This window comes from Dasypus novemcinctus, chromosome 17 (assembly GCF_030445035.2).
Source record: "Dasypus novemcinctus isolate mDasNov1 chromosome 17, mDasNov1.1.hap2, whole genome shotgun sequence".
Taxonomy (NCBI): domain Eukaryota; kingdom Metazoa; phylum Chordata; class Mammalia; order Cingulata; family Dasypodidae; genus Dasypus; species Dasypus novemcinctus.
The window spans coordinates 91,927,103-91,952,121 of record NC_080689.1 but is presented as its reverse complement, the minus strand read 5'-3'; the positions used below and the strand labels follow the sequence as shown (position 1 = coordinate 91,952,121).

Here is a 25,019-nt window from a genome sequence, read left to right as displayed (position 1 = left end):
TATTGAGGGGAACAAAGGATATATACTCTTGGGAAAAGGAGGGGTAATGGGTGGAGGTGAAAGTTAGGGATTGGTTGTGGTCACTACTGATATGTAGAGTGGGTTTCAGTTTACCTGCCTTGCACCTGCCCACTGCCTTGTCAATCTAGGCAGTGGCGGGAAGACGGAGAACAAAGGCCTGAAGGGGAAGAAGAATGAGGAAGTGACAAAGCAGATTTGAGTTCTGCCATGATGTGGGACCCACCATGTTGTGGTGAGCTTATAGCTTGCTCGAATGAGAAGGTTGGTTCCTCTCTGGCAGCCGTGCTGTTAACTCTTGCTGAGTTCGGCATACATTCTATTTTATCGCTCCCAACATCTCCTCCCTTTTTCTTTTATTAGCACAGTACTTTGTGCATGGCTAACTGAGGGAAACAGAGGCCTCATTTTCTCGATGTGAAGAGGGGGCTTTACCGACTGCGCTACAAGGGCGAATAAAAAAGGGGGGACCGTGCCTGTCTTAGGTCGGAACTGTACCCGGTGAGCCGTTTTAGCTCACTCACACACGTGACCAGTCTTACCCGTCATTGGGAAGCATGGCAGCGAAAGGCCATGTCCCTGTCTTAGGTTGACTGTTAGGTCAGTTCAGTTGCCCGTCATTGGCTAACCGGCCCAGCTCCCTGAGCGGCCAGTGATGCTATCGATGCATGTGATCGAAGCACCCTGCCCAGTGGCCCTTGCGAACAGAGCGGGTCCCCTAAATTAGTGAGGCATGCTTCTCAGAGAACAGCTAGGTTGTGCTTACCTCTAACCGTCTCTTGCAGTGTTGTACCTTGCACTCAGCAGCTTATTAGTGGGGGGAGTTGGTATCATAGGGGAGACAGTCTGGATGGTCCATAGATATACCTTGATCAGTGAGGTGGAGTCGATGGTAGTGCACTTGAATGGGCTTGCCGAGAGCGGAGTCAACTTGGTCCTTAACTAACTGAATAATTCTTTTTACAGCCCAGGGTCCAAATGATATTACTAAAAGTATAGTTATTAATGGGCCTAATACAGGGAGTAAGTATGGTAATATTCCTCGGAATCCACTCCATGAAGGGTAACTAGACAGTTCCCTCCTTCTATTATCTAAATCTTCTTGAAGCCGTTTGATCTTATCGCGAACAATACCAGATTTATTAACATAAAAACAGCACTGCTCCTGTAAAGCTAAGCATATTCCTCCGCGCTCTGCGGTAAGCAGATCCAATCCCCTTCTATTTTGTAATACTACATCAGCGAAAGAATCTATTTGGTCTTGAATTTCTTTGATAGTATTTGACAAGGCTCGAACATCACTGACTAGTTGGTTAGATATCTGCGTGTATTGGGTAAGGGAGAGCCCTAGCCCCGCAGTGCCAGTGGCCAGCGCTCCAGAAACACCTAAGGTAACAAAAAGCGGAATAAGTTGTACAGCTCTTTTAGATCGACTGGCAATGTAATCCATACTGGGAACGGGTACAGGTTCAGTACCATTGATGATGCTAACATCAGGAAAGAGAGTAGCAAGAGTGCATGTTCCTGTCCAGTTGTGAGGTAGAAAGGTATAAGCGAAATTCCCACCACAGACAAACACTGCACCATGATTTGCGCAGAGGGCATCAGATGTATTGCGTGTGGAGTTGCATAGAGCGAAAGAGAGATGTCCTAAAGGAATTTCGTTAGTATTATTGGTTGATGGGGAATGTAAACAGATGTTGGTGTAGGTAAAGATGGGTTGCACCCTGATTGGTGGAGTGATGAGGCAGGTGCTATTGATTTGATAAGAGTTATTGCTTACAGGTAAAGCTATGGGTATGGAGGTCCCTAGTCGTAAACACAACCAGCAGTTTTGAGCAGTATAAGGTTGAGATAGATTGAGTAATTTGAAGGTGCTTTCAAGAATGCGGAAGGTTTGTGCATCTAAGTTCAAATCTTCCGTCTTTGGTAAAGCTAGAGGGTGATATTCAATTTGGGGAAACGTGTTTTTTATGATTTCTTCCATTCTTTCTTGAACAATTATTTGCCGGGCCTGATCTTGCGGCCCTCCTCCATCAGAAATATGTGCTGGAGGGATTTTGTTCCAGCAAACAGTATCTCCTATAGTACCATAACAGCCAGCTTGAGTTAATTTACTATTTCCTAGGGGGCTAGGTTTGTTACTCCAATCCCCCCCCACGACAGCAAACTTTGTGCGGGCTAATATTGCGGTATAGTAGGTCTTGTTGTTTCTGGTGTAAGACTGCACTTCAGAATAGCAATGAACATGCATAGCTGGATATGTAAACTTACAGGTACAGGGTCCAGGGCAGCCATCCTCTGAGGGAATTATTCTAGGTAAATTTCGGCAAACCCATTGTTGTTCTGTATATCCTCCGATGTTGCTGGTTAGGGCTTGTAAATAAGCAACTTTATTGTTATTACATTGGACCGACCGTGTGTAGAGGTGTGGGACGGTGGTAACTTGTCCCCCTCTGCACTCACAAGGGGTGCCATAAAGGGTTTTTAAAACTTCTCTTAGGTTGGGTGGTGGCCCCATGCCCGCTTGGGTGATTGTTAAAAGGTATTTTAGAACAAGGATAAAAGAGAATACAAAAGAATGCATATCAGTTATGGGAGGAGGACAACAAGGGAAGCAAAAATGAGAATGAGAAACAGAAAAGCAATAGCAAGAAGAATTCGCTGGCGGAGGTTCCAGTCTCTTGGGGCTGTAGCAGCTAGGCAGACAGCAGAGAAGACTGTTAAGAAGATAAATATTATAAGGAAAAAGTAAAGCAAAAGTGGTTGTGAAGGAAGTGAAAGGAGCATCCGTGCTTTGCTTAAAGGCTTTCGATTGTTGAAGTAAGACACTTCTCCGCTGGATTTGCAGAGATGTAGTTAGGCACGTCTGGTTGAGGTGAGGCGTTCTCTCGCTGCAGGTTGCCACAACAGCAGGAGCTTCTTTTGTGGATTCTTCAAATAAGCTGTAAGAGAAAAGAGAGAGTTTTTTCTCAGGGGGAGGCTATCTCCCTGGAAGAATTAGTTTGTGAATGTGCAGACGGGGGAGGGTTGACATGTTTTACTAGCCTTTCTGGTAGCCAGCGAGGGCCATTCCCTTTTTGGTCATATATACAAGCAGAGCCACGTCCCCAAATGATTACGGGGTCGGGCCCATTCCATTGAGAAGTCAAAGGATCGCACCACATTACTGTAGCTTGTTGTTCTTGTGAGGTAGGATGCCAGTGTCTATCGGCTGCAGATTGTCCATGTGTGTCCAAAGTTAAGAAATTGAGAACAAAAAGAGCATGGTGTAAAAGGTCTCGTGGTCGCTGCTTGGATAGGCCAAGAGAGCTCTCAGTTAGGCGACCCAAGGTGTTTTTTAAGGTGCGATGGGCACGTTCTATAATTCCTTGGCCCTGAGGGTTGTACGGTATGCCTGTAACATGGTTGATTTGCAACTGTTGGCAAAAGATTTGAAAATTTTTCCCAGTATAACCCGGGCCATTGTCTGTCTTGATGGCTTTAGGCTGGCCCAGGATGGAGAAGCAATGTAATAAGTGGGATATAACGTGCTTGGAGGCTTCCCCTGATTGCAAACTGGCTAGAATAAAGCCACTGTAGGTGTCGATGCAAACATGGATGTACTTAAGCTGTCCAAAGCTAGGGAGGTGAGTTATGTCCATTTGCCAGATTTCATTAGGGATAAGCCCTCTGGGATTAACCCCTAAGTAGGGGATTGGTAATTGGGTCACACAATTTTTACAGGTCTTTACAATTTCCCTTGCTTGATCCCTAGTAATATGGAATTTCTGTCGGAGGGTACTTGCGTTTAGGTGGTGTTGCGCATGAGCTTGTGTGGCTGCAGTTAGAGAAGTAGAAAGAGAGAGAGAGAGTAGTTGAGTAGCGGCGTCCGCCAGTGCATTTCCTTTTGTTAAAGGTCCAGGGAGATGCTGATGTGCGCGGAGATGCCCAATGAAAAACGGATACTGCCGCATAAGAATAACCTTTTGAAGCTTAGAAAATAATGGTACAGCATTGCTAGATGGCTTAATGAAAGGGGTTGTTTCCAGTAATGGCACTGAATGTGCTATGTATGCACTGTCAGTGTACAGGTTAAATGGCTGATCTGAAAGGCGAGAGAAAACCTGTAAAACCGCATAAAGTTCGACGAGTTGGGCTGAAGTATAAGGGGAGGGTTCGGAAAAAGTCTGATCCTGAATAACATAGGCAGCAGTTCCATTTGCTGAACCATCAGTAAAAACTAAAAGAGCTGGGTTGATAGGTTTTTGTTTTGTAACTTTAGGAAAGATGAATGGGTGGATTTTTGCAAATTGGATTAGTGGGTTGGCAGGATAGTGATTGTCAATGTCACCTGTAAAGGAGGAGCATGCAACAGCCCATTCATCATCGGTTTGAAAAAGCCAATTAATCTGTTCCTGTGTGTACGGGACAATGAGTGAATCTGGGTCTTTACCGAAAAGTTGACGGCTAATTTGCCTGCCTTTAGTTATGAGGGCAGCAGTGAGAGAGGGATATGGCGAGAGCACTCGAGGAGGGGTAGCTGAGAGGTGAATCCAAAGTAATGGGCGACCTTGCTTGCCCCACTGATTATGAAGTGACTGCCAAAAGACACCTGTTGGCGTGTGGGCTGTAGCGAGGACTATAAACATTAAGGGGTGGCTATAGTCAATTTGATAGCAAGTTTGAGTCTGAATAGCTTGGTTTATGGCTTCAAGCGCTTGTTTTGCCTCCTTAGTTAAACTTCTACGAGAGGAGGGGTTGGTATCTCCCTTTAAAATTTCATTAAGGGGGAGAAGTACCTTGGTGGATATATTAAGGTAGAGACGAAGCCATTGAATATCCCCTAAGAGTTTTTGAAAGTCATGTAATGTGAGTAAATGGGAGGTTTGTAATTTAATGCGGGGGGTAAGAACTCGCTGACCCCAGAGTTCAAACCCCAGATAAGAAAATGGGTTAGAAGTCTGTATTTTATCAGGGGCTATTGAAAGACCTCTTGCTGTTAAATGTTCTAAAAGATTTCGATAACAAGAATAAAGCTTGGCCGAGCATGATCCTGCTAGTAAAATATCATCCATATAATGGAGAATATAAATTTGTGGCCAAGTTTGTCTGATTGGATTAATTGCTGCGGCGACAAATTTTTGACACAAGGTGGGGCTATTGGCCATGCCTTGTGGTAAAACCTTCCATTGAAAACGGGGCATAGGGCCCTGAAAGTTGATCTGAGGAACACTGAAGGCAAAATGTTGTCTATCGTCAGGGTGAAGAGGAATGGAAAAAAAACAATCCTTTAAGTGTATGACTATTTTGTGAAAGTTAGCAGGAATCGCAACTGGTGAAGGGAGGCCAGGTTGTAGGGCCCCCATAGGGATCATAGCCCTGTTAACGGCCCGCAAATCTTGCAGCAATCTCCATTTCCCTGACTTCTTTTTTATAACAAAGATGGGTGTATTCCAGGGAGACTGGGTGGGTTCAATATGCCCAGCAGCAAGCTGTTCCTGTACTAACTCAATTGCTGCTAGGGTTTTGTCTAAGGTTAGTGGCCATTGATCAACCCACACGGGCTGTGTAGTTTTCCAAGAAATTTTTTCCGCATGGGGTACAGGGATGTCAACGGCCATTATGTTAAATCCTGGGAAAATCCAAGTCCCTTTCTATCTGCCTTGGGCTTTACTGAAATAGGCTGGGCAATTCCTTGATTATGTTTACCTAAACCTTTACCTGGGAGAAAATCCATATTAATCATCTGTGTGACGACAGCCTTATTTGGGCTGCACATGAAGACTTTCATTTGAGTAAGAATGTCTCGGCCCCACAAGTTGACAGGGAGGTTATGGAGAACGAACGGTGTTACAAAACCTTTATTCCCTTCATCATCCTCCCAATTAAGTGCTTGTGAACTCTGGAGAGGGTTAGCACTTTCGCCAATTCCCTGTAAATGAGTGGCGGCAGCAGTGAGGGGCCAGGATTTAGGCCAGTACAGTGCGGAAATAACAGTGGCATCAGCTCCAGTGTCTAAGATGCCTTCAAAAGATTTACCATTTAATTTTAGTGTTAGAGTGGGCCGATTATGAGTTATGGCACGGGCCCAGAAAACATCAGAGGAACCGGGATTATCAGTAGTGCGCTGCAGCTGTTTGAAATTTGAGTTAATTTGGCACAGTGGAAAAATAACAAGCTGCGCTAGTCGTATACCAGCCGAAATGGGAATCATGTCATGTGTGGTTGTTACAATTATTTTAATTTCTCCTATGAAATCGTTATCTAGCACTCCTGGGAGGACCTGGACTCCCTTTAAGGAAGTACTGGCTCTGCCCAGAATAAGGCCAAAAGTATTTGGGGGCAGTGGTCCGTATACTCCTGTTGAAATAAGGAGAGGGCTGGACTCTGGGGTTAATACTGCTGTGGAGGTGGCACAGAGGTCCAATCCTGCACTCCCTGCTGTTGCTCTCCATAAATCAGAGATGCGGCGGGGTGGCTGACAGGTGGGAGTGCAGGCGTGGTGGGAGTGGTTGGCTGAACAAACCGTATTGCCCCGGGGTTTGCTCGGGGAGGGGCCTGGGGCTGGCCCGGAAAGAAGTTTCCCAGCTGTGCTTGTTCTATGGGTTGTCCGTTAATATTATAATTGGAATGGCAGTCAGACGCCCAATGAAACCCCTTCTTACATCTAGGACAAACTGTATTGGGGCGTGCAGGGCGTGGCTTATTTATTACTAAGACTGGCGTAGGTGAGGGCCTGCTAGGTTTCATGCTCTTAAGGGGACAGGACTTAACAAAATGTCCTGTTTGCTGGCAATTAAAACAAATAGGTGGGTTAGCCAGGGATTTCTGTATGGCCGCACCAATAGCCATGCCAATAGTTTTAGCGGCTGTAACGTTGGCACATAGACGCACCCAATTTGAGAGGTCAGTATTGCGAAATGGGCGAATAGCCTGCTGACAGGACTCGTTTGCATTTTCAAAGGCTAATTGTTTGATAAAATCACACCCGGTGTCTGCATCACGGAACAAATGCTCAGCTGTAGTTTGTAACCGACTGAGGAAGTCCGCAAACGGTTCCTCAGGCCCTTGAGTTAATTTAGCCAAAGAGGAAGCAGGGTGATTTTTTTGTGGCAACTTCTTCCAGGCCTTAAGGGCGGCTCCTTGAATTTGAGAAATAAGCCCGGCACTAAATTGAGCTTGAGCTGCATTAGACTGAGCTGAGCCTTGCCCTAGAAATTTTTTAACAGTCCAGCTCCTTGTTTCCTCATTTAAAGCGTTGCGCATGGCACGCTCCCTGGATGCCTCTTCATAGTGAGACCGCCAGGTGATGAAATCTCCCCCTGAAAGCACTGCTTTTGCAAGTTGAAACCAATCATTGGGTGTCAGTTCCTTCTCGCCCAAAGCTTCTATAAGGGCGAGCGTAAACGGGGCTGTAGGCCCATATGAATAAACTGCCTTTTTTAGTTTCTCAATAGTTTTGAAAGTTAGAGGGCAGTGAACATCAGGGAGAAGGGTAAGCGGCCGTGTACGAACACCCGCTTCAGGCTGACTCGCAGTGCCCCTCTCACTGGGCTGGGGCCCATTACTTTCTCCCTGGTCATCTGCCTCATCATCATCAGAGTCAGGAAGGGGGGTGGAAAGTGGATCTCCAACACGAACAGGAGGGCGGGGTCCAGCAGAAGTGGACCTTCCACTCCGAAGAATGGGATAAACCTGATTTGGCCTGGAAGGCGACGCTGCGCCAATGAGGGTGTGTGCGAGTGTTTCTAGCTTCTCCGTCAAAATGATAATTGGTGTGAAATCAGGAAGGGGAGAAGTGCTGACACTGGCAGATGTAGGGGGTGCAAGCGGAGAAAGGTGATTTGCAGTTGCATACGGCGGGGGTTCGAATACAGGGATTTCTCTAGGGGTAAAATTAATTTGAGGGGGTAGCAAATGGTGATTTAAGGGAGCAGAGGCGGTGGTGACAACAGCATCTGCTTGATTGACCTTGTGCGGTAGGCAAGATGGCCGGGGTTCTTTGTCTGCTCCGCGCCAAGATGGCGAGGCGACCGGAAGAGGCGGATAAAGAGAGGCGGGGCTTTCACCCGCAGGTTTAGATTTCTGTTCCTCGAATGAGGGAGAGGGAGGAAGTGCGCCATCTTGGTAGTTGAGCGAGGGCTTCTCTCCCTTTAACAAAGAAAGGGGATTTCCACCATTTTGGTGACTTCCGTTTGGTAGGGGGTTAATCTCTAATGAATTGCCAGCAAGTGAGGCAATGGAGGGCGCCCGGGAGGGCGCCCCAGAAGGAGTTTGTGATTTTAGAATGTTCTCCCCTTCTGTAATAATTTCAGTAACATCAGGAAAGCAGGGGGAAGCCCGAATCATCTCATATATCAGTTGACAATAGCTAAATGCAGTGACAGGGATTCGGGAGGGACCAAAAGTCTTATAATAGTCGTTCAAACAGTCACTGACTCTTTTCCAACATCTTTCATCTATGGTTCCCTCCTCAGGGAACCACGGGCAAGTTTTTATGATAAACCTAAAAAATTCACTAAGACCCTTCTTTTTTACCACAATTCCTCGCGCCTGAAGTGCTTCCTTTACTTGATTAAGAAATAGATCGTGTTGTGATTGTTCCTGTCCCATGGTAGAAAAAAACTTTAATTTTAGAAAAGTAAGAAAAATGAAGAGACTAGAAGAAACTTTACCTCGAGTAGGTTTTCCCAGGACTCCCTCCTGGACAGGATCCTTCCCGGATGCCTGGACTTCTGCGCCGCTAATTTCGCCTCTGCATCGGCCAGTAGTGAAGAGAGCTCTCTATCTTGGTGGGTGCGGCGGTTCCCTCTCACGCGCAAGCCAAAAGCCCCACGTCCGGGCGCCAGCTGTGAATGCCCCGGCCAGCGGGGCTGCGAACTGGGGCTCGTGGCTTGCGTGGAGGAGAATGATGAGACAGGAGACACGAGGAATGACAGCGAGACAGGGTGAGGATCAAGCTGCAAATTTTATTGAGGGGAACAAAGGATATATACTCTTGGGAAAAGGAGGGGTAATGGGTGGAGGTGAAAGTTAGGGATTGGTTGTGGTCACTACTGATATGTAGAGTGGGTTTCAGTTTACCTGCCTTGCACCTGCCCACTGCCTTGTCAATCTAGGCAGTGGCGGGAAGACGGAGAACAAAGGCCTGAAGGGGAAGAAGAATGAGGAAGTGACAAAGCAGATTTGAGTTCTGCCATGATGTGGGACCCACCATGTTGTGGTGAGCTTATAGCTTGCTCGAATGAGAAGGTTGGTTCCTCTCTGGCAGCCGTGCTGTTAACTCTTGCTGAATTCGGCATACATTCTATTTTATCGCTCCCAACAACCCTTCAGCTTTCTCCCTGCAAATTTTGAGGTGGATTTTAGTGAGTAAACTAAATTGTGTAACAAAAGTAATCTTTTTTTTTTTTTTGTATGAAAAATAAGGTACCCAAGGCAAGCTAATACAGAGATAATGTCTTTGTTTTCTCTGTCTCAGAATATCAGCTAGGTGTTTAATATCCCAGGGGGGTCACTACTCTAAGAGGAGCTGGGAACTGAACCAGAGACCTTGCACATTCAAGGCTGAAACTCCTCCACTGAGCCAAACCCTCCTTCTGGGTCAACCTGCTCCTCAAAAAGAGTCCCCTTCCTGGGGCAGAATCAACTCTTTGCAACTGAAAAAGCTGACTAGGATTCTGTCCTTCACCTTCTCTCCCTTTCTCACTTCCCTCCCTCCCAGGGCAGCAGGAAGCCCATGTGAGAGTTCACCTCTGAGGCGCAGATGGAGCCCTGGTGAACCAACTCACCACAGAAATCAATGATTCTCAGTCTCTTTGAGAGAGAGCACCCACACCCTACCAGGAACCCCAAATATGTTCCCAGAAGCCTACCAAGCACTTCCCAATGTCCCCCTCCCTTGTATGTGTTGCACAGGACTAGTCAATTGCTGGACTCCACCTGTTCCCAGACCAACTCTCCCTTATCCCAGGTAGTTTGGGTAAATCAGGCTGCCTCAGCAGATTCACCTCTCACCTCTTCCTAGTCTCTCCTCAAGCCAGCCGGCATGCTCCTTAAAGCTCAAGAAGGGGGATACAAACATTTGAACCCACACTTACTAGACCCCTCTGCACCCCGCTCCAGAACCCTCCCATTCCCAGAGTCCATCTGATATTGGACAAGGTTCAGAGAATGCAGAGGCTCAGGGCTCAGGGAACCCTGACCTCAGGGAACGCGGACTCAGGAAACATGGGTTTGTGGAAAATGGGAATTTTTTCTTTTAAATATTCATTTTTCTGTAAATTATTTCTATTTTGAAAGAGTTTCATATTTCTTTTTGGTATGTTGAATACAATTCCCTTTTCAAACATCATTCAAATAAGATTTATTGCTATATTTGTATAGCTTGCTTTTTATTAATTTTCCCAATCAAAATTACATGTGTTTTTAATGAAGGTGTTGTTTCTTAATTTCCATTTGTATATGTTTTATTTTCTTTTTCTTACTACACTATGCTACCTAGTGAATTTGGTGAGAGGGGTCTTTTGTCTGGTTCCCTATGAAGGGAGGTTTCTATCATACATATTTTAAGTTATATGATGTTTGACATAAGCAGGTATCATTTTAATAGTTACTTTCCCTCTTTCCCTCAGTGTCAGGATATTCCTTTCAATATATTCTAAAGCAGTTTTTTAAAAATCATGAATTAATATTTTAGGAACAGAAATGATTTAAGGAAAAAAAAAGGGCATGCTTTTATGATGATTCTTCCATAAACTCTGCTATTATCATTAAATACTATTTTAAATTTTCTAAACCACATGTTTTTGTAGATAAATATAACTTGGTAATGATATAGATATAGATATAGGTATAGATGATATATACTTTTCCAGAAATCCTCTACATAGAGCTTCATATACAGCAAACTAATTTGGACTGTGTGTTAGTTTGCCAAAATGTTGCCAATGAAAAGTACCAGAAAAGGATGGCTTTTAGAAAGGGAATTTATTTGGCATAAAAATCTTACCCTTCCAAGGCCTTGAAAAGTCCACACTAAGATACCATTAGAGAAACTTTCTCACCAAAGTTACCTGCCATGTATTGAAACAAGATGACCACTGATCTCTGCCAAAGTTTGAGTTCAGCTGAGGGCAACAAAGGCATAGGACATGTCTCTTTATGGGCCTCCTGTATCAGTATTGGTTGTTTCAATTCCTTTCCTAGTACAGCTGTAAGCTATCAGGCAGATAGCGGGGCTCTTCTCCTCTTAAGCTCCTCCATGGGCCCAGCCTCTTGTGCTTCATGCTTCAGTGATTCTCTAGTTCCCTCTCACAGGGAAAGATCAAATATGGCAGCTTCCTTTCCTTCTGTCTGTCTCTCTCTCTGTATCTTTTTTTATGAGGCACTGGGGATTGAATCCATGACCACTTACATGGGAAGCAGGCTCTCAAGCACTGGCTACATCCATTCCCCACTCTGTGTATCCTTTTGTATCAGACCCAGCAAGAGGGAAGTAACTTAACCTGAGTCATGCCCCACTGACCACTGACAGCACAATCAAAACCTCTAAAGTGAGGGACCCAAGAGTGCCTACAACTGCAAACAGGAGAATTGCATCCATCATCCAAATGGAATCTATACAGAGGTGGAGTGGTCATAACCGTCCCAGGGTTCACAGGATGGAGGAATAGAGTATGGATCAGAGTGGACTTACTGATGTTCTATTCTGGAACTGTTGTGATTAGTAATGGAAGAAAATGTAACACTGATGTGAAGAAAGTGGCCACAGTAGCTGCTGAGGGTAGGGAGAGGGAAGAAGAGATATGTTATATGGGGATTTTCAGGACTTGGAGTTGTCCTGGGTTGTACTGCAGGGACAGTTGCTGGTGCTCAGAGATGTATTCACCAAGTACAATTAATGTCCCATGATGATGGAGGAGGTTGTGGTTATAGGAGGAGTGGGGTGAAGGGGGTAGGGGACTATATGGGGACCTCATATTTTTTTAAAGTAACATTAAAGATAAATAAATAAATATTAAAAACCCCTCTAAAGTGATCTTGTCAAGTAATCTAATTAAATGTCCTCAATCAAATTTTATGCAATCAAATGGTATCATACCCATAAGAATAGGCCTGTTTACAAATGCAATCTTTCTCTTTTTTGGGATTCATAAAATAATCTCAAATTGCCACGGACTGTTGCATGATATGGCTTCTGTTTGCATGTCATGCTAGTCCCTCACTTTACTTGTCTTTTCCAGTCTAATTACAAGTTTAAATAAAATTAGAAAGACATATAATAAATAGGTTCAGTTAATTATGTAAATAACATTTGTGATAATTAAACATATTTAAATTAAAATATTCATACTTAGATCCTGTTGTTTATTTGTTTATTTACTCATTTAATAGTCTCCTTTACTTCAGAAATATTGTCATGAATTTTACTAAGCAATAAATGCATAAATAGTTGTGAATAAGATTAATTTGAATTGATGGCCATCTCTCCTGTCAAAAAGATTTTAGAATGTTCTATTTTCATGTCAAAATTCTGAAAAAAGAATTGTTTTCTAATTTCTTATATACCTATATCATATATTTATTGGGTAAATGCATTTTCAAATGAACTTTTCAAGTGACTATTTTGATAAGTGTTTATATAATTTTCAAAGAAAATTAATTTAATGTCTTTTATGATTGAGACATCGTACAATGCATTCATTTAAATTTATGTTTCCTTTTCTTTAAAACACATTTTTCTTTCAAAACTTTATTATTCCTTTGGGTTAAGAAAACTGAAGAAAATTTAATTGTTACATTTTTCTGAGGAGAAATTTGGGTTCATTCTGCATGTTTTCTTAAATAGAATTCTCACATTTTTTGAATTGTCTTTTTTTTTTAAAGACACATAGATCACAAAAATGTTACATTAAAAAATATGAGTTTCCCATATACCCCACATCCCAACCCCCGACTACACCCACATCATCAACGTCTTTCATTTTCAAGACTTGAAGCTGTCCTAAATGATACTGCAGGGACAGATGCTGGATATTATATATCCTGCCACAACCCACTGAATGGACTGGGGGAGAGTGCAAACTACAATGTAAACTATAATCCATGCAGTAGAGCAGTGCTCCAAAATGTATTTTAAAAACGCAATGAATTCTCACATTTTGACTTTAAAATGGTATCAAAAGGAATTTGCTGTTTATCCATTTGAAAATCATAGAAATTATTTTGTAAATATGTCTTGAACATCACATATTTCTTTAAAATGTTATTTCTATGAATTGTAAATATCATTTTAATAAACAATTACACATACAGTAAAGATAAATATATCAGTTTTATCTTAAATATTGAACATGAGCATTTTGCTATAACTATTTTATTATATATCATATCATTTCATCTATCCATTATGCTTTCCTTCAAGACAATACTTTTACCTTTTAAGTTCTTTGCATATCAAAGTTAGCTGCACACATGAGTAATCTTTACCTATAATCACATCAGGACATATAAATAAAATGAAGCTAATTTTTTAAAAATAGGGTACTCTTTGCATTTGGCATAATTTACAAACTGTTGAAAGCATGATAATTAAATTCATATAATTCAATGGAATTAAAAAATATAAAACCACTGTAACACAAAGAAGTAAAATATTATGGCATAATGTCTTCAAGATTCAGCCTTTTTATCACATGTATCTTAATTTAATTTTTTCTTATTGCAACATACTATTCTATTGTATGTACATACCACATTTTGTCTATTCATTCATTGGTAATGGACACTTAGGTTGTTTCCATCTTTTGGAAATTGTGAACCATGCCATTAGGAACATCAGTGTACAGATGTCTGTTTGTGTCATGGATTTCAGTTTTTCTGGATATATTCCTAGAAGAGGATTTGCTGGTTCATATGTCAGTTCTATATTTAGCTTCCTGAAGAATCACCAAACTGCCTTCCACAGAAGCTACACTATTTTACAATCCCACCAAAATTGAAGGAGTGTTCCTATTTGCCCATGTTTTCTCCAGCACTTATTGTATTCTGTATTTTTATTTTTAAAATAATATCCATCCTATGCAGTGTGAGATGATATCTCACTTGCATTTCCCTAATAGCTAGTGATATGGAACATTTTTTTTTTTGCTTTTTGGTCATTTGTATTTCCTCTTTGGAGAATTGTCTACTTAAATCTTTATCTCAGTTTTTAATTGGATTGCTTGCTTTTTAATTGTTGAGTAGTATGTTCTCTTTATATAGAATGGAAATCAAACCCTTATTGGATTTGCAGTTTCCAAATATTTCCTCCCATTAAGTGGGTTGATCTTTCACCTTCTTGACAAAGTCCTTTGAATTACAATGTAAATTTCAGTTGAAGGAAAGCTAGAGAATAACCTAGAGACTAAATAACACAATGAATCCAGAGGTGGATGAGAATTGTTGGTGACGGAACTGATGCAAGAGTGTCTGGTGGTGAGTTAAAAGAGATGTTCATCACTACTGCAGGGCAGTGGGAATGTAGGGAAGCATGGGAAAAATACAGTGATGTAACTTATGGACTGTGGTAAACAGTAATACTGTAATATTCTTGCATCTATATAAAATATGTACTGTGTTCATACTGGGAGAGCATGGAAAAAGTGTGTAAATGTATGCGATGGGCCATGTTTACTGGCAATAGTCTGATATTATCTCATAAACAGTAATAAATATTCCACCATGGCTTGGTGTGTTCATGAAGGGGTGTTGTCTGGGAATTTGGCACATAGGCATAACTGCTTTGTAAGTTTACTTCTTCTGTAATAAAAGTATGTTAAAAATAACATTAGGGTTAGTTGGGAAAAATACACAAAATGTATGATATAGACTATAGTTAGCAGTAATATTTGACAATATGATTTCATAATTTGTAAGAGGTGTTTCACAAGATGCAAGGTGTTTGTGGTGGGGTGATATATGGGACCCCTGTAGGATGTGATGCGTGTTTGTTTTGTAAGTTCGTAACTTTTACTATACATTTATTGTTTATGTATTTTCATGTATGAACGATATAACATTTAAAAACGAAAAAGCAAAAAAATTAGGGCACACCATCACCATCATCAACCCAGAGATTTTCCTTGTCTCAGTATATTTGTATTTTGTTACCTACTTTCAAAAAGCAACTCCTATTCTATATATTTAAACATTTATTTAATCATATCTTCATATTTACTATTCCAAACCTTGATATATATCATGCAATGGTAAATAAGTTATTCAAGGATCTTTTTGAAAACACAAATGTTTTTGAGATTCATGCATGTACTTGGTGTACCAGCATTCTGTTCCTTTAAAATTGGAGTAATGTTAAATTTGATAAAGTCACAAATTGTTTATCAATTTTCCTTTGGTCAAGTCTTGTGTCATATCTAATTTTTAGTCATTGTGAATAAAGGTGTGTGACATTCTTGCAGAAGTTTCTTTGGATATGTTTTCCTTCGTATTAGGTAAATATTGAACTGTAAGCTTTCAGGTTAATAAGTTTGACTATAATTAGTACCATAGGAAACTGGTTGGCATTTGCAAAAAGTTAATAACTCATGTTACCATAAAATTCATGATGGATTAGGTTGAGTGGACTTATAACCATCCATTTTTATTGCCAGATGATAATTTAGAAATTCTAGAGGTGTTTAATGAAATAGCATTGCACTCTACTTATCACTTCCCTTGAGAATATACCTAGATGAATGACATACTGAATCATTAAGCAAGTCTTCATGAATTTAGGACTTGATTACCCAGAGTATGTTCTCTTACCACAGTGGAATTAAATCATATATCAACACTAAATTTGGATATTTTAAAAGACACATTTGTACAGTATGTAATTCAAAAATATAAGGAGGCAATTTTAAATTTATTTTCAATTGAATTGTAATGAAATTATAATATATAAAATTTGGTGGAATAAATTTAAAGCAGGGCTTAGAGAAAGAAACACTTGAAATTGCAAGTGTTAAATACAGAAATGGAGAAAGATTTAAAGACAATGACCAACATTTCCAGTAACCACATAAAGAAGAGCAGTGATACTCCACTTAGAAAGAAGAAAATGGTAAAGGAAAAGAGGAGAAAATTAGGAAAGGGAAATGAAAAGACGCAGGGAAGTGACAAAAGAAAAAAGATTCCTTTGAAAAATCAAATATATTAATTACCTTCGACCTATATTTTTCAGAAATAGAAGAGAATGTAAACACATTTCCAATATCAGGAATGAAATATGGGTTTTCACTGACAAACATTGTACATATGATTTTATATCTTTTCCTCTTTTTCTTGTTCCTCCTTTTCCTTGTCCTCCTTCTTCTCCACTTCATTCCAAATAATTCTTTCCCAATTTAGTCTTGAAGACGACCTACAAATTACTATTGTATTTCCCCCATATTATATTTTATTTTCCCCATATTATATTTTGTGTTGGCTGTTAGAGAGGGATTACATTTCATATTTCCTAATTTCTGTAATTATATAATCAAATAGTTCTGATAACTTTATTGATATTATATGCTATTCTCCAATCCTTCCTGTATATGCCAGTTTTGATTATTCCCATGCATTCTTTATTCTGTTGCATTGTTTACTTCTCTGTTTTTGTCTCATACTATAATGATTACTTACTAATTTTTTACAGCAAGAATTGTCTCTTAAAGACATCCTTCTTTGTCCTCCTAAGTAGTGGAATGCTAGTTGGGAATCACAAATTTTAGTGTGAATTTTTTTATTTCTCCAGAGAAAAGCTGCTGTGATTTTAATAAATAATTATAGCCGACATCTTTATAATATCCTATTTATGGGTTGGAAGGCTATCCATGATTTTAGAGTTTTTAAATCTCTTAATGAAATTTTTATTTTTTCCCACAAAGTCTGGAATATTTATGTTACATATCTGTGTGTAGATATAGATACAGTATGCATATAATTTCATGCTTTGTTTTCTTTAAATTTTCACCTTCTGTCTCTTGTTCCTAGTTTATACGTGTTTGTTTTTTTCTATTGATTTGATCCAATGAATTGCCTTCTCAAACCTTATTCCAATATATTTTCTTATTTCTTACTTATTTTTTTAACTCTCATATATTTCACTTTCTTTTCCTTTCCTCACACTGTTGATTTTGAGAGTCAGTGACAGCTGAGTTTTTTGTTTGATTCCTTACAAAATATGTTTATATCAGGCTTATATTAGATTCTCTGAAGTTTGAAATAAGATATTTTATTTTTAGTATTGCTTTTTTCAGAGTAAGGTTTTTTTTTTTTGTAAGCAAGGTATAGGTGTGACAAGATAGGGAATTGGAAGCTTAATTTAAATCTCTCTCTTCTAGGACAGGGAATTAAAATCATAGTTTGCCCTATAATTCCCCAATTTAAACTTTTTAAAAGCCTTAAAATTATGCAATAAATAGTCCAATTGCCATTTCAGTAAGTAAAGTAGAAGTCCTTGAAAGATATGAAAAGATCTTTTCTATATTATTAAAACAATCAATTATAGTTGTTCCAGAACCCCACAGTCAGTATGCTTTTGGTGTTATCCATAGTTTTAAATTTTTATTAAAGAAAAGATGTTTTACCCTCCTGTGAAGGATGCAAAGGGAACATATTTTGCACAAAAAATAATGCTTTCATTTTTATTTTGCTTGGGTGTAATCTCCCTAATACAAGATATTAATAAAATAAATTAACATTATACACATTAAATCACTAAGAAAAAATTGTTTGTGCTTAATGATCTTAAGTTAAAAAGGAAATGTATATCTATCCTAAAGTGAAATGACTCATTTTCACAGAACAAAATAAGGAATGTAAGACAAAACTTAAAAGGATAAAGTAAATTTCTTTGTTTTCTAATGGTAGTTTAATAAGCTTATTTAAAGGTATATTACCTAGTTTATATGGTTATACTTGGTTATAGGAAGTTTGTTAAAGCATTGTCTAAACTGAAGTTTTTAAATAGTTTAATTACAGGAAGTCATTATTAAATAGGAATTTGCTACAAATTTTCAATATGAATGAATTTTTTATTGCAACAAAGATTTTGGGCTTCCCCGTCAATGATCCTATAATATCTCTCCTTTAAGTTCTGTCATGGAATACTATATTTAATTTTCTAATTTTAAACCACATATATTTCTAAAATAAATATAACTTGGTCAATATATTATATCTCTTTTATAGCAACAATCTTTTCTAGAATTTTTATTTACATGCTAACTTATTTGAAATACCTAATTTATTGAATATGTCATCATCTATCAAAATTCTTTATCCAGCAATCTTTTTGACAGCTTCCTCTCCTCCTTTGGTAATTTGTCATGTGGACATTACATGCCCCATATACAACAGTCATGCTAATTCCACCCTTCAGTGTTCTTTTGATGTGGATCTAAAGTAGTTGCTTAATTTATTTAGTATTCTAAAAAAATTCAAGTAAGCATCAAATAAGCATTTATGCCTTTTTTGGGTCTTCCTAATCTCATTCCTTTTCCCAGATTAAGATCTTCTCTTTAAGAATTCATTTTATTTTTCTGCTTTTAAATGTCATGATTAAGTATGTACATTTTTAATACCTTGTATTTCAGTCGAGAAGAATGATTTCAATATTTCCTTAGTAATAGTTATTTTGTAATATGTTTCCCTCCCTTTCTCTGTTTTCTCATTTTTTCCATGTATGGGTACTATGAAAGCTGTCCTCTTTGGCATTTATCTATTTTCTTCTTTCTAAATTGTGATGTTTGTATGTTTTAGTTTATCTTTTATAGAAAATAATTTCCTCTTCTCTCTTTGATTTATTTCAGCCATACTATATGTAAGGTATGAAGGATTTATTGTTCTCATTATTCTTTTTTAATCGCATCCATTTCCCTTCATATATATATATTTGTGTTTATGTGTGTGAAAGGTACATATAGATTTATATGATCATATATATATGACCTTCAAATATCCTTCTGAGTTGATTGAATTGGAGTATTCTATAATAGCCTCTTACTTCTCTGAAAAAGAAGCATTTTTCATTTGTGCATGCAGCTGTGTAAATGGTTTTATTTTGTGTGTGCCTATTCATAAATATAATTATGATAAATATTCCCTTTATTTGACTAACCTGTAATTGTGGGTTTTTTTTTTTTTTTGGTTATTTGTGTTATTATAAAAGTATCCAAGTCAGAAGCAATGTTATATAATCCTGGACTTGGCAGAATTGAAATGTGGAGAAAGCATCTGAAATTGTGAAGTTGTGTAGTAGAATATTATAATGGTTTTAATTACCATTTCTCTTAAGAATATAACAAAATGAATGATACTGAGCCTTTAAACAAGACTCCATGAACTTAGAGACCTTAATTATACAAACTATATTCTCTACTATAATGGATTAAGTTAAATATCAGCTGCAACTAAAATTTTGGAAATTACTTTAAGCACATACTTAAAGAATCTGTGAGTAAAAGAAAACACAAGCAGAATTTTAAGAAATACTTTAAATTTAATGATAAAGTAAATAAAAAACAAAAGGTTGGAATATATATGAAACAGGGCATAAGATAAAATGGTAAGTTTTAAACTCAGGTTTTTTCTTATACTAGAAAAAGAGAAACATCTAAAATCAATGCCCTACAGTTTTTATTCAAGAACACAAGAAAAGAAGAGCAAACTGACCCAAAATTAGGTAGAAGGATGAAAATAATAAAGAGTAGAAGTCAAGGAAATTGAAAATAGAGTAACCAAAGGAAATTGTAACTAAAGCAAAAATATTTACTTGAAAAGAAACCCAAGTTCATGTATTTCTACCTAGATTTATCAGGAATAAAGAGAATAAAATAGTTTAAAAATATCAAGAACAAAATAGGGTTTTAATGATAAAGTGATTGCAATAAGTGCAAATGAATAGAACTTTCCATGTAGAGAGAATATGATTTCATATCTTTCTTTGGTGCAAAATGGGTGCCATATAGTATAAGCAATATCTAATTTCCTGCAAGCAAAATCCAATTCCACTTGTGACTACTTCTCACGCCACTGTGTAACTACATGTGTACCATCATGCATAAAGATTAAGTGAACTAAGCATGGTATGTGTCTATTCAGCCAACTGACAGGCAGAGAAAAAAGCTCACACATTGTATGCTCTATTGAGGCATAGGTTTTTATTTCCACATTTCAAGGAGGGAAGTTAGTTTATTGGTGACCTCAGTGTTGGCTCTATTTTGTGTCTGTAACTCTGCAATTGAGTCTAAATGCTAAACACTATATTACTTAGTGCAGACATTAGTAAGCAGTTGAATATAATGAGAGCAATTGTATTATCAAATTCAAAATAATCCATATATACTCTTCCAGGACATCAGGATCTTGAACCTTGAAGTTCTCTCATATACCAATGCACCTGTTAAGGTACTCCTCCATGGTCATCTTCTCCATATGATATCATTATTTGTTTTTAGCAAAAAATCATCCTAAAATCATTCAAAATAATTTTAAAATGTGAAAAATATTTTCCTTGAAGATGTGTGAATTACACAAATGCATAGATTTGAAAATTAGGACACAGGTGCATAGCTCATTACTATGTATGTAAAAACAAAAGGTTATACAAAAAACAATCTGAATATTTAATTGTGACATGATGAAATTTAAGAACATATATCAGTTATGAATTAGACTTCATTTCATTATTTTTCAGAATTTTTTAATAAAGAAAAACTTGCTTAGAAGGTTAAAATACCTGTGGAACATTCTGCATAGAGCAGTTTTCATTTCCCTGTTCCTCAGGCTGTAGATGATGGGATTTATGAACGGGGGCACCATGTAATAGAACATGGCTGTGAGAAGACTACTGAAAGATGCTTTATTTTCAACAGTGCCAAAAACAGCAATTAATGCAGAAATAAATAAGAAAATGAGAATTACCAAATGTGGGGTACAAGTGGATAGGGCTTTGTTTCTGGCTTCCACAGAATGCATCCTAAGCACCATTGAAAATATTTCAATGTAGGACTTAAGCAAAAAAGCAAAAAATACTGCAAGAATACAAATACTTAGAGCTAAGACTATAAACTCAGAAAACTGAACGTCTTTAGAAGAGATCCTCAAAATTTGAGGTATGTCACAGAAATATTGATGGATCACATTGGACTCTGTGAATGGAAGCCTGAACATGACACCTGTGTGGATGGCAGAATAGACCAATCCACTTGCCCATGAGCCACCGGCTGCCTGTGTGCACAGACGTGGGGTGATGGTGAGCCCATAGTGCAGAGGGTGGCAAATGGCGACATAGCGATCATAGGACATCACCACAAGCAAGGTCAGCTCTGTGAATAAAAGCAAGATAGACATGAAAATCTGAACAGCACATGCTGGGAGAGAAATCAGTTTGCTACCTGTCAGAGAATTCACAATTATTTTGGGAACAGTAACTGAAATGTAGCAAAGATCAATGAAAGACAAATTGCCTAGAAAGAAGTACATTGGAGAGTGTAGTTTTGGTTCTGTCACAATGACAGTAATGGTTAGTAGATTCCCAGTCAAAGTTCCCATATAAAGTACTAAGAACAGCAGACCTTGCAGGATTTGGAGCTCTCGTGAGGTTGAGATATCCATGAGGAGGAATTCAGTGAAAATAGTGAGATTGTCCATTTCTCATAATTTGTTGCCATTTTCCTGTATTCAAAATATAAAATAAGAATATACTAAAATAAAATGGAGATAATCCACATCAATAACAAATAAAAACCATTTGTATCCATATACATGGCTTCTCCTGAGAAATTCAGCTTAGAAATAGAAAAAAGTCAGTATTTTGAAATCAATTTATTCACATAATTTCCTTTTCACTTTTCCAACTCTACTCTAATATGTTAATTTCAACATTTATAGGATCACATAATTTAAGATTTCATATTATTAAAAATGGAAACAAGACACAAAGACCTTTCAGTTATGAGCTCTACTTACAGTATTTTAGTAAACTATCTTTTCAATCTCTGCCAGGAGACATCCAATAATTAGTTTCCCATCTTATTCATTAACAAGTTCTAATTTCAGATACTCAGTGTAAACGAGTCTCTGCATCAGCCCTGTTTTTTTTGAACACTGCACAGCTATTCTCTCCATGTACCAGGTGACTATGTTAATTGGTGATATCTCTCAGTCTTTGTTCAGCTGAACAAGCAATGGTTTCTGTAACACAGTTAATGGATGGTTCCGATGTTCTTCTCAGAAAGGAAAAATTCAAAGGATACCAGAGGACTATGCCTTATCACTCTTTTTTTCTTCCTTTGAGCCTGAGTACTTTCTGTCATCCTTTGCAGCAAAGATCCCAGAAAATAGATTCTTTTGAGATCTAATTGATTCCAATTTTACTTTACAGTGTGTACCAGTGTTCCCTTGCTGTCTCCCTGGTTTATCTTCTTACCTTCACTCAGTACCTCACAAAAACTTCCCACTTGATATTAGTCTTCCTCAAAACATCCTTTCTTCCATGAGGCATGAATTCCAATATTTAAGGAAGTACTATCTTTCTGTCCAGATAGATTGCCTATATGATCTAGATTTTACAGAAATATGCTTATTCTAAATAACTATTGTGATCACAACTATTTTACTTGAATTTTCTTGTAGAATATCAAACCATAAATAAATAAATACTATTTCTATCTTAATTAGACTTTGAATTCTAAAATTAATTATTTTAAGGGATGCCAATTGAGAACCATTTAATTTTATTTTGTGAAAAATTAAATGGAGGCAAATAAACATAAAATTATAGAGATACATTTTAATATATAATAATAAATTTTATATATTTATATTATGTATCTTCGTATATTTTATTCATTTGTAATTACTAAATAGCATGCAATTTGATAAGAATATTATATGGATAATAATATTAATGGTGTTGATTTACTGTTATTGATAATATTCTTATGAAATTCCTAGATTTTTGAAAAATATTTATATAAATTATTTACTATAATAATTTCATTATGCATATTTCTTCCTTCCTAAATTTTATATGGAAGATAAATATCTTTAGCAGAGATTTTATTAAATAGCAAAACAATTCTCCATAATTAATTTGACATTATTTACTTAATGGATGGTTATTGGCTATAACTCAAACCCAGATTATCTTTTAATTTTCTTTCTTAAACCACACATGCTTATTGATCCTTAGAAGTTTCATTCATTCCCTTTCTTCAGATGGCATCTTTCCATTTGCTCTATAAAATTCTCCAAGTTTCCCTAGGCTAAATTTACCATATATTTTATATTTCAGAGTGCATTATGATAGCCTTAGGTATAAGAGGCAGAGAGAAAATGCATGGTTTATCCCTGCTTCTTATTACCTCAAGGATATTTAGAAAATATTTACTTCACAATTTATGAATGTGGGGGAAAATTCATGGAATATATATTCCTCATCAATTATTAAACACATGAACTATGAGCATAATAAAAATCTATTTAGTGTATATCTAGTTATTAATATGTTCTAAATAAATATGAAATTTTTCTTAGTAAAAATTTTACTGGCTATCTTTCCAAATGCATTCATGTTTGAAAGACTATTTTGCTTATGAGGATTGATTTCTATGAAATGCTATAAAATAGTTGCCTCAGAATTTCTTAGCTAGCCTTCACAACTTAGTTCAAGTAATATTTAATACATAGTGTTTGCAGTAGTTCAATTTCTTGGTAATTTCTGTATCACTATGTTTCAGTATTTGGAATGCAGCCTACATATCACATACATGTTATCAGGTATCATTTTAAAACTAATCACTTATAATAAACCAGAAATAGAAACTTTCATATTCTCTAGGAGTATCAGTTTATAATATGGGACAGAAATAATTAAATATGCTAACAATTCTGTTCATATTACAGCTATGTCATTGCTTTTTCATTAGCCATTTTAAAGAAACTCATGAATTAAACATATAGGTATACCTGAGAAATGAGGAAACATTTTTGTCTTCTGTAATATGAATATTTCTTTTGCACAACTGCAGTGACTTTAGAAAATCTGTGATATTGCTTCATTCTTCACTGAATAAATTTCATGGTGTTACTTCTCTGAGAAATTCACTTTTACCCATAATCAATTGGAACAATTGTGCTTCTAGATTTTTTATAGACATACTTATTATTTAGGATGAACACTTATGGGTCAGATCTCTTAGGAATACTGGGGAACTGGTGATTTCATCATCTAGAGGAGCCAATTTTCTTTCTGAGGAGGAATTTTTCACTGTACTCTTGAGTTTAGTTGAAGTTATAATAGTGCTTATTAGCAAAGTTACTTTGTTGTTGTTAATATCAATAAAAGAAAAGTATTTCAAACATTTCATAGTGATTGGTGATTCAATACATTTCCAATTTTTTCAGATCATAAATAAATTTTATTAATATTTCAATACATGCATAAAATCATGGACCTCCAATAAAATTACATTTTAAGTTTTTAGAATAGAATTATAGCAATGAAGAAAAGTCATGTGATATACTGCGGCGGCTTGCTCGGTCGGTAGAGGTGGGGTCTGGCTGCGGACGAGGGGTCAGTCCAGCTTTGGACGAGGGGTCGGTCCCGCTTGGGATGAGGGGTCGGTCCGGCAGCAGACGAGGGATCAGTCTCAAAGGGGTTGCGTGGTTCGGCTGACGGGGTCGCCCAGCGAAGCTGGCGACGAAGGGGTCGCCCGGAGAAGCAGGCGACGAAGGGGTCGCCCGGAGAAGCAGGCGACGAACTGGGGACAAGGGAGGCCAGGCCCGTGTCGGGGGCTCTCAGGACTGGAGGGCGCACGGCAGAAGAACTACCGCGGAGACAAGGTAAACACGCAAGTCCACTTTATTGAGGGAGAGGCAACAGTTTTATAGGGGCTGGGGAAGGCTGATTGGTCGAAGCCACGCCCTGTTCTGATTGGTTGCCGGCGAAAGGTCAGTGGGCGGTACTGGACGGGGGAGGGGTGGTG

The 25,019-nt window shown here is 38.0% G+C and overlaps 3 protein-coding genes across 3 annotated transcripts; all 3 read right to left on the bottom strand.

The window, feature by feature from the left end:
• Positions 1-829: 829 nt before the first annotated feature.
• Positions 830-2,539, bottom strand: LOC131273823 (syncytin-1-like). Its single transcript, XM_058277986.1, has one exon. It carries the CDS (start codon positions 2,537-2,539, stop codon positions 830-832), a length of 1,710 nt encoding a protein of 569 aa, XP_058133969.1.
• Positions 2,540-5,620: 3,081 nt separating this feature from the next.
• On the bottom strand, positions 5,621-6,214 carry LOC101434719 (endogenous retrovirus group K member 7 Pro protein-like). The gene has a single exon (XM_004476084.2). The coding sequence runs from the start codon at positions 6,212-6,214 to the stop codon at positions 5,621-5,623; it is 594 nt and encodes a 197-aa protein (XP_004476141.2).
• A 179-nt stretch (positions 6,215-6,393) lies between these two features.
• Positions 6,394-8,613, bottom strand: LOC131273822 (endogenous retrovirus group K member 9 Gag polyprotein-like). Its single transcript, XM_058277985.1, has one exon. The coding sequence runs from the start codon at positions 8,611-8,613 to the stop codon at positions 6,394-6,396; it is 2,220 nt and encodes a 739-aa protein (XP_058133968.1).
• Between the last annotated feature and the right edge of the window lie 16,406 nt (positions 8,614-25,019).

Bases quoted from the DNA above. Each gene is read 5' to 3' on its own strand.
- LOC131273823 (XM_058277986.1), bottom strand. From the start codon at position 2,539: ATGGGGCCACCACCCAACCTAAGAGAAGTTTTAAAAACCCTTTATGGC.
- LOC101434719 (XM_004476084.2), bottom strand. From the start codon at position 6,214: ATGATTCCCATTTCGGCTGGTATACGACTAGCGCAGCTTGTTATTTTT.
- LOC131273822 (XM_058277985.1), bottom strand. From the start codon at position 8,613: ATGGGACAGGAACAATCACAACACGATCTATTTCTTAATCAAGTAAAG.